The sequence below is a fragment of the Mizuhopecten yessoensis genome, unplaced genomic scaffold (genome assembly GCF_002113885.1).
Source record: "Mizuhopecten yessoensis strain PY_sf001 unplaced genomic scaffold, ASM211388v2 scaffold10309, whole genome shotgun sequence".
Lineage (NCBI taxonomy): Eukaryota > Metazoa > Mollusca > Bivalvia > Pectinida > Pectinidae > Mizuhopecten > Mizuhopecten yessoensis.
The window spans coordinates 199,959-210,643 of NW_018408482.1; the positions used below are offsets into that span (position 1 = coordinate 199,959).

The following is a 10,685-nucleotide window of genomic DNA, read 5'->3' on the forward strand; positions in this document are numbered from 1 at the left end:
CCGACTCCGTTTGGTATCTGAGAGTTTTCAGGTGCTGACAACAAAAATCTACTTTCACAAAACACATACCTCACATATATCGATAACTGGGTTATGTAATGATCCAAAACTGCCCTTATTATCACCACCAACAGGTGCTAAATTCCTAAGAAATCTCACTTATCAATCGTTCTGAAATACCCACCTGATTGAACGCCGTTTTGTAGGTCATGACAGTGACTAATCAACAAACTACTGATTCGGACCTAAATGGAAAATATTGTTCTTGTTAACAAGAATGGTCACTCCCATCATCTACAGAATGGCTTTTGCTCAGGTGGTAAATTTTGAACGATTGAAAACCAAAGAATCTGACAGGATTAATCAGCTGTTGGGAGATAATAAGGGCGGATTTGGATCAATAAATAACCCATTCCTCAACATATGTGAGGTATGTGCTGTGTGAAAGTAGATTTTTTATTGTCAGCGAATTCTATTTATAGTAATATTGACCTTGTTTTATTCTACCACACAAGGTGGAAACATGAACTGGTACAACAGAGTTTCAATGAAATGTGGCCGTTTGTGGGAAGCAGTTAAACATGATTGTTTGCAGGTGACAGGTGAAAGGCAATCACAATAGGGCAATCCAAGTGATATAGGTGATCTAAAATTATTCATCAATTTATCAAACTTCCTACAGTAAAATGTATATTTGTCTATAACCTAAATCAGCCTGCAATGCACTGATGATATCATCTGTTAGCCAGCAGTTATTTGTGGTTGTCACAATAACAATCCACATGTAAACAGTTGGCTGTTTTCCTTTCTGCCCTCTTTGACGCCGCAAAGTCCACAAATGACTTTACAGTAACATAAAGGGCAAATTAAAATGGCAACAATCTTTTGCAACACAAGACTAATCATATATCTGATTTTGTTCACCGTATCTATACATTTTGACAGAAAGATGTCTGGTGTGGGGCCCGAGTGCATTACTTTATGACAAGCCATTCAGATTAATATGTCTCGCCTATGCCCGCTTTGACCATCAATACACATATAAGAGAAACTCATTTAAATGCAAAAACTTAATGTTGATGGAGATGCTGACAAAGTCAATGGACCATGAAAGGTAGGCTGCATCCAGCATTTGATGCATGGGTTGAGATGTACTACCTAAGATGCATCTATGGTCCAAGTATGGTTGGCCTAGCACTTATACTTTCAGTGAAACTAACTTAAACGCAAAACATTAATGTTGACGCCGTTGCAGAAAAGCACCACCTAAGTCTTGTTTCCACTTCCTGGTGACGAGAAAAAACGGGGAAATTCCTCCGACTCCTTTTGGTATCTGAGAGTTTTCAGGTGCTGACAACAAAAATCTACTTTCACAAAACACATACCTCACATATATCGATAACTGGGTTATGTAATGATCCACAACCGCTCTTATTATCACCACCAATAGGTGCTAAATTCCTAAGAAATCTCACTTATCAATCGTTCTGAAATACCCACCTGAGTGAACGCCGTTTTGTAGGTCATGACAGTGACTAATCAACAAACTACTGATTCGGACCTAAATGGAAAATATTGTTCTTGTTAACAAGAATGGTCACTCCCATCATCTACAGAATGGCTTTAGCTCAGGTGGTAAATTTTGATCAATTGAAAACCAAAGAATCTGACAGGATTAATCAGCTGTTGGGAGATAATAAGGGCGGATTTGGATCAATAAATAATCCATTTCTCAACATATGTGAAGTACGTGCTGTGTGAAAGTAGATTTTTTATTGTCAGCGAATTCTATTTATAGTAATATTGACCTTGTTTTATTCTACCACAAAAGGTGGAAACACGAACTGGTACAACAGAGTTTCAATGAAATGTGGCCGTTTGTGGGAAGCAGTTAAACATGATTGTTTGCAGGTGACAGGTGAAAGGCAATCACAATAGGATAGGATGACGGTCATCCAAGTGATTTAGGTGATCTAAAATTATTCATCAATTTATCAAACTTCCTACAGTAAAATGTATATTTGTCTATAACCTAAATCAGCCTGCAATGCACTGATGATATCATCTGTTAGCCAGCAGTTATTTGTGGTTGTCACAATAACAATCCACATGTAAACAGTTGGCTGTTTTCCTTTCTGCCCTCTTTGACGCCGCAAAGTCCACAAATGACTTTACAGTAACATAAAGGGCAAATTCAATTGGCAACAATCTTTTGCAACACAAGACTAATCATATATCTGATTTTGAACGGTTTTTAAGACAGAGTTTGAGACAAAGTTGACAGATGCCACCACACAAACACAGCAAAGGTATGGTAACTATTCTACTATCGATTCACAACCAGGCAGAGCCCTAAAAGCTACATTAGCTTACCAGATCTTTAATGAGACCCTGTCGTGTTGGTGGGCTGTTTAGCATCAGCAGGGTTGCCAGGCGACGTTGCTTCTCCATGGTGCTTTCGTTAGTCTCCAGGAGCTGATCAATGGCGTTACGAGACGGTGGGATGGGTACAGCAAGAGTGGCACACAGCACTTTAGATGCCATTCTGTGCAATGATAAATTTTAATACTACATATTGGGATTACATACTTCAATCACAAAATGTTCTACGATAAATGAATTTAAACCATTTAATTTTACACAGGACACAAATAAGATAAACATGGTTAATATGCAGAAAGTTTATAGCCTATATTTGTATTCAATCTGACCTCAACTCCTAGTGCTGTAGCAAAGTCTAGTGTCACATCACATTACAAAGAATTGAGTAAATCATCTTCATGACTTACTTCTGGAGTTCCTCCTGCGAGAGATTTTTACGCTGCTCCCTGGACAGGTGGAAGAGCCTGTGGAGTGTGCTGGCATGGAACAAGGCGTTTCCAGATTTCCAAAATACCAGGCCTAGCTTCTGATAGTAGTTGGCCATAAGTGATGGCTTTGGAGGCTTTTTTGACAGACAGATCAGGCCGTGGATGTCTTCTACTGCCTTGAATGCTTCCTATATGCAAGTAAGGCAGGAATATTATGCAGGAAACTCGTAATTGTCACTGAACAGCCCTCAGTACAACTTGAAATGTACCCACCTTCCCCTCTGATGAGAACTGTTGTATAATTTTCATTTATTACTAAATGGCAATCAGAAAGATATGGATCATTTGTGCAAATTTTCACAAAATATTTTATTTGAGCAACGGTGACCTTGACCTCTGGGCAGACCACAATCAAAATCTATAGCATTCTTTGCATTCACTAGGGCAACCAACATACCTAGTTTCAACTTTGTATGATCAATCATTCTTAAGTTTTGTTCTGTACAAACCTAGAGACAGCTGGACAGACACTACGCAGGACGACTACACCCCCACACCCCCAGACATGCAGACAAGATTGTAACCACAGTTATCTTTTCAAAATGTTTGTTGACCACATAAAGTGGAGTTTCAGGAAATTTGCTTTGAAAAGTGAAGGAGATATGCAGACGAGATTGTATCTATAGACAACTAGATTCAAGTAAAATCCCCTCCCCCCCAACATTCTCTTTATTGTGGGTAAAATGAATATCACTTCAAAAGCCAGCAGAATCAGAGAATACTGACACACTATGAATGACTAGCATACATACCTGCCAAAGCCAGCAGAATTAGAGAATACTAACATACTATGAATGACTAACATACATACCTGCCAAAGCCAGCAGAGTTAGAGAATACTGACACGCTATGAATGACTAACATACATACCTGCCAAAGCCAGCATAATTAGAGAATACTAACATACTATGAATGACTAACATATATACCTGCCAAAGCCAGCAGAATTATAGAATACTGACACACTATGAATGACTAACATACACACCTGCCAAAGCTAGCAGAATTAGAGAATACTAACATACTATGAATGAATAACATACATACCTGCCAAAGCCAGCAGAGTTAGAGAATACTGACACGCTATGAATGACTAACATACACACCTGCCAAAGCCAGCAGAATTAGAGAATACTAACATACTATGAATGAATAACATACATACCTGCCAAAGCCAGCAGAATTAGAGAATACTGACATACTATACATGGCTATGAATGACTAACATACATACCTGCCAAAGCCAGCAGAATTAGAGAATGTTGACTATGAATGCCTAACATACATACCTGCCAAAGCTCCATGTTGATGGCACTATCAAGCTGGACAAGTCTGGTCTCCAGGTGCATGGCTTGCGAGTCTGGATTGTTAAGGTTGATGGCTGTCTGCTGGTTCTGGTGCTTGTGGATGTGTCCAAGATGGGTCCTCAACTATTTGTTTAGAGACAATGCTTTATTTTTATTACTAGGCTTGACCATCATCTTTTTATGAGACAATTCATGCAGGCATCAGTATATATTGTGATACTTGCGTAAATGATGCATGCAGTATATGCTATTTGGGTGTCGACTGCAAATTACTGTGAATTCCGCTTAATATCACTTTCCATATGTCATACAAATCATGATTTAATATAACAGTGACCCTGTTAGACCACGACTTAGCTTACATTTTTGTCCAGGTGTGACACAAGCCTATTCCTTATTAACGTACATTTTGTTGTGACATCAACATAAGTTACCATGTACAAAAATCATAAAGAGGGAATTCAAAGAGCAGTGTTTCAAAGCAAACATGATATAAACTAACAAGATAGCCCAGAAGGATCTTGGCGCCCACCATTGTACCATCTTCATTAGTTCTATGTCAGTTCGAGCTTTTCTCTTCTTTTCTTTTCTTATCTCTTTGATCGAGACATGAAAATGCACCTTGAGGTAACTCGTACTTCTGAGTATAAAAGACAACCTTCAAAGCGAGTTTGTCTTTTCACATATTTACTGGTACTTTATGTAAAATAATAGCACCAATTAGTGCAATAAGAGAGATCTGTCAAGTTTTTCATGCAGCCATCTTGTTTTAATGATCACTCTCAAAAAAAAACATGCACAACCAAGGACCAATTAGAACAGAACCTACATATCAAATTTGAGAAAGATCCCTCAAGTAGTTTCTGAGATTATACAAACTTTATCTTTCAAAAACCAAGATAGCCGTCTGTTGGCCATTTTGTTTATCCAATCAGTCTCAAAGGTAAACATGCAGAATTACAGACAAAGTGGAACCTAAATATCAAATTTGAGGAAGATTCCTTTAGTACTTCCTGAGAAATAGAGATAAAAAACCTTCAATGTAAAACTCCAAGATGGTCACTTGTTGGCCATTTTGTTTATCCGATCAGTCTCAAAAGTAAAAAGTACAGACAAAGGGGAACCTAACTATCAAATTTCAGAAAGATGCTTCCAGTCCTTTCTATGAAATAGCGGTAGCAAACTTTAAATCTTTGTTTTCTGATCAGTTCCAAAATCTAATATGCATAACTAAGGACCACGGGGAACCTTCATTTGAAATTTGAGAAAGATCCCTCCAGTACTTTCCTATAAATAGTGCTAACAAACTTTAACTGTCAAATTAAAGATGGCTGACTGTCGGCCATCTTGGTTTTGTGATCGGTCCCAAAAAACAATATGCATAACAAGGGACCATGGCGAACCTTCTTGTGAAATTTGTGAAAGATCCCTACAGTACTTTTTGATAAATAGCCCCAACAAGAATTGTTTAAGGACGGATGGATGGACCACGGACGCAGGGCGATTTGAATAGTCCACCATCTAATGATGGTGGGCTAAAAAGTGATTTTAAACCACACAACATTAAGTGAAAAGGAAAGTACAAGAATTTACCTGGTATAATCCTCACACTCTTAACCTTAAAAGTGGACTAAAAGTTAAATATACTTAATTTAAACTAAATTCAGCTTCACCCAAAATATCATGACCTATGACATTTCATCATTACAAAGAACCTGCTGAAATATTTTAACACATTTGACCCCCGTGACCTGCAATGTCAAACAAGGCCATTCAGTTGACAAACTTGACAGCCCTCCAGCATTGAATGCTACTGGCCAACAATCATCAACCTTGGCCTTGTCATTACTAAAAAGAACTTGTTTTGAAGATTTCCCCCCACATTTGATGGACCTTGAAAGTGGGTTAAGGTCATTTAGTTGAACAACCTTTGTGCTACATATCATCACGCAGGGTATTTTGGCTATTGAGAAGTTGTTTAAATGGTTTAAGATACGTGATCCCTGTGACCTTATAATTGGCAGGCCAATCAGTTGAACAACCCTAGTAGCCCTTCAGGCTTCTAGGCAGTAATCATGTAGTTGTTTTTTTTTAAAATTATTTGACCCTGTGAAAGTGGGTAAAGGTAATTCATTTCAACAAACTTGGTAGTCCCCCATCCCAGCAGCTACTGTCGAGATATCATCACCTTTAGGTTATTTAAAAGAAGTCGTTAAAGAAAGCATTTTAGAGACCCAAGTTGAATCAGTTTCATACTTACATTATCACATAGTTTCCTGAATTCAGTCTTTCGAGTGTACTCCAGACAAAACTTGAACGCTGCAAACAAAAATGGTTAAGTTATAAAACAAATTCAGCGTGCGGGAGTAATAGTAGACCGATAGATTGTTGATATGTGAAAACCATATGGGGTATGCAAAACATTGTGATAGACCTAATATCTAGATGCAATGTCATCAACTTGAAATGGGGAATTTTCCAAATGATTTGAAATAATGAGGAGGAGGAGCCAACCATTATAGGGACAACACCATATGCCTATACAAAATTGAGTCCCTTGTGCCCAATAATGCTCAAGACGAATTGATGTTAAAACCCTTTTATTTACGTAAAAGGGGGAAAAAATGAACATTTATCCCTATACAAAATTGTGTTCTCTTTGCCCAAGGATGATTTAGACAAAATTTGTTTTATGGTAATAAGGCAGGGTTCTCAACCATTTTAAAGTAATGACCCAGGAATGAAGTCTCATTTCGATGGCCCAGGAAATATGTTCCTTGGAATTGGGCCCGACCCTGGGGTCAATACTAATATTATGATTGTGTTTATCACTTGATGTCAACCTTTTGTACTTGTTAATGGGTGGGGAACTCGACTGTTTCAAAAGTATATGACCCAGGGACTAAGTCTCCAAGGGTTGGGCCAGAGCCTGCGGCCAAAGTCTCCAAGGGTTGGGCCAGAGCCCGGGGCCATCCTAAAAGCATGTATTCATCTTGTATACTCAGCAAATATATATATGATTATAGGGTGGGGATGTTGATAATGTTCAAATTAACATGAAGCAAAGAAGGCCTGTATCACTCACCTGGATAATTAAGCAACTACTGGAATATATTCTCATTACATATAATACCGCAACTATTTCTACACTCATCAAGTGGGTTGGATTTTCAACATTTACCTCAATTTCCCCTTTTTCGCCCCACCTCTGCTCTCAGGGGACACATCCTCTTTTATTCCACTTTGTCCGAGGATGCTCTACACCAGACTTGGTTAAAATTCCTCATTTTGTATGGAAGGAGGATTTTAAACATTAAAATGTTCCTATATTCCCCATATTTAGCCCCATCCTTCTGCACTCTGGGGACACACTCTCTGTTCAAAGAAAACCGAGTCCCCTTTTGCCAAGAGTGCCAGTGATTTCCTTGGTTCATTTTTTCCCACCTGTTTATACAAAATGTTATACCCTTTGCCCAAGGATGCTCTGGGGGTCAGACCCTCCTTTTGTACAATACTGAATCCCCACCATCTAGGGATGCTTCCAGTCAAATTCCAATTAGCGGTGATCAAGAAGTCATTTGAAGAAATCATCATTACTCCTCAAGGCACATCACTGATACAAGAACTGGGGGCCGGAGTAGAATTACAACAATGTCCTTTAAATCCTACCTTGCTGAGCAATATCCTGGTAAAGTCTCTCCACTCGGGAATTGTTCCTCAGCAGGTCCAGGCACTGTCTGTAAGACTCCCACAGGAACTTCACCCATGGTGTGAGGATGGCCCGGTCAGTTCGGTCCTGGGTGTCCTCACCACTCACAGCCTTCAACAGCAGGCTGAAACAACCAAGTAAGCAAGACTGCCACGATAACATCACTCCTTTTTCCACTTAGTTATTCATCGAGCATCCAATGTATTAGGTAGTTTGGAATTTAACAAAAGTCCATGGGTCTGAATGGTCAACCAATTTAAAATACAATTGTTATTGTGATGCAACAAAGAATAAAAGTATAAATAACAAAATACAGTAAAACCTTGTTACACTACCATCATTTGTCCAGGGAATTGTTGGTATTGTTAAGGGGTTTGGCAATACATTGAGGGAAATGTTGGTATTGTTAGCCTTCAATAAGGGGTTTGGCAATACATTGAGGGAAATGTTGGTATTGTAAAGGGGTTTGGCAATACATTGAGGGAAATGTTGGTATTGTTAAGGGGTTTGGCAATACATTGTGGGAAATCTTACGAACACGAGAAAAAGGGACATTGAAACATGAAACATTGAAACATGTTGGCAGAAAATTAAGTGGCAAATGAAGCGAGGGGCATTGTATTGAGGTTTTATCACTGTTTGTTATTTTGACAAGATGTCAACCTAGGTGAATTAGCTATTATAACTCCTACCTCTCAGGAGTATCTGGAATATCCAGATCGTCGATATCAACCACAACTTGATGCGACTCCTGGCGAGCTCCCTCAGTCTTGGACTCTGCCAGGCGGATGTATTTCCTCACCACATCTTCTAGCGATTTGATGTTCACCTTTAATGTGTAAATGAAATCATATACTTCTCACCAGTTGCACAATTACACAGTCCTTGATAAAAAAAACAATACATAATCACAGTAGAGTACATAACACTACATGGTATTTAACTTACTATTGTGCCTTATTCAGCGACATAATTATTTGTAGAATTTGAACTTTTATTATAGATCACGGGCTAGATAAGGTGAAGGTTACATGGTTCATACAAACTTTTGACTTCAAAATTTAAGGGACTTTTCAAGGGTTTTTCAAGGCAAATTTTGGGGCTCATTTATATTGCAAAATAAACAAACAATTTTAATGAACAACAAGGCCTCGAGGGGCTAGGATTGAAGGAAAGTCATCGGCATTTGTGTTCAGATTTGGATTAGGAACAGTTGAGGTAGGTATCGATTTACTTGCTGTTGAAGTAGAGGGTTTGGTATAAAGTGTCAAAGGCCGAGTCGATCGTCTAGCCATTTGCGGTTAAAAACACACTTCCCCATCGCAGTTGTTGTGTTCGTGTTCCCCTCCTGTTAACAGCCCTACTCTTAATGCACATGACCGTCTGTCACTTTGGCACTTTGACTACGATACTTACTCAATTCAAACGCAGTGATGATATAAATTGAACTTCATCGGTATATATTTTCCATAATTATTAAAAATTACGATCTGCAATTTGACGATCAATCTGTGTTAAAAAATAATTATTGTTTGCGACGAATGTTTACAAAATACTGAATTAACATGACAGAAACGGACACTCAACTAACTTCTTTGATTTTCAAGGGTTTTTCAAGGACTCCCATTAATTTTCATGGGTTTTTCAGGGCTAACAGTCATTTTCAAAGGTTTTTCAAGGCGTACAGTCATTTTCAAAGGTTTTTCAAGACAGACATCAAATTCAAGGGTTTTTCAAGACCTGTGCGAACCATGGGTTATATAGTCTAATAACCAGGTAGAGTTTTTTTTTTATTGTATCCAATAAGCAAATTCAGCTATCAAAAATTAACAAGTATTTCTTAGTAGAAGGGCAAAATTGAGGGGGCTTAATTTCAGCAGGCAACCTGTTCCCAGAACCTTATATATGTGGGGAGGGTCTTATATCACTTTGGATGCCCCCTATTGTGAATGTGGTCAAATACGGTACACTCTTGTATGGTTGTCAACCCTGGGTTAGTCATAGCCACGGTCAACCATGGTTCAAAACCAATTGATTTCCAAGGCAGTTAAGAAAGGAAGCTGACTATAGTTGTAGGTAGGCAAGGATGGATTTTTTAATTAGGTGAAGGAAACCACCAAGCTCTCAATGCTGTAATTTATAGGTTGTTTATTTACATGTTGTCATGAAATAGTAGGGGAAACATCAATGTGTCTGGTCAAGCTATATTATATGACTAACCACAAGCCAATAACCAGGGACAATATTAAAAAGCAATAAAATCTTTTTTTATTGAGGATATTATGAACATGCCATATTTTAAATAATGTACTAATTACTACTACCGTAAATTTGCAGGTATCATTGCGCAGGTACGTTTTTGGGGTTAGATTTGAAAAAAAACAAGAAAATGTCTGTAAGACATAAATGCCCTCGCTGCCATGTGGAATAAGTTTCAGTGTTATATAAAAAGTTACAACACTTTGATCTTGATACCCTGAAACATGCACACACAACAAGGTACTACACTTAAAGTTGATTTTAATATTCATGTTTTTTCTGTATGTTATTACCATCTCCATAACATATTGAATGAAGTTGTCGAGTGTTTAAATTGAATCAGTAGATGATTTTCAATATATAGCAACAGTGACCTTGGCCTTGACCTTGGAACCCTGAAACACAACAATGTCCGAAGTATACTCATACTTGACCTTTGCATAAAGTTTGACCAAAATCCATGAAAGAATGAAGTTGCTAAGTGTTTAAATTGAATCAGTTGATGATTTTCTATATATAGCAAGTGTGACCTTGGCCTTG

At 38.2% G+C, this 10,685-nt stretch overlaps 1 protein-coding gene across 1 annotated transcript in view; it reads right to left on the reverse strand.

Moving 5' to 3' along the window:
• Nucleotides 1–10,685, reverse strand: part of LOC110460043 (eukaryotic translation initiation factor 3 subunit A-like) — a 63,518-nt gene that overhangs the window by 45,759 nt on the left and 7,074 nt on the right. The window contains exons 3-8 of the mRNA XM_021512745.1: nt 8,579–8,715; nt 7,847–8,010; nt 6,438–6,496; nt 4,160–4,300; nt 2,790–2,998; nt 2,374–2,545 (exon numbers count right to left, since the gene is read on the reverse strand). Of these exons, the coding sequence (XP_021368420.1) occupies nt 2,374–2,545; nt 2,790–2,998; nt 4,160–4,300; nt 6,438–6,496; nt 7,847–8,010; nt 8,579–8,715 (882 nt within the window). The remainder of the gene's footprint in view (nt 1–2,373; nt 2,546–2,789; nt 2,999–4,159; nt 4,301–6,437; nt 6,497–7,846; nt 8,011–8,578; nt 8,716–10,685) is intronic.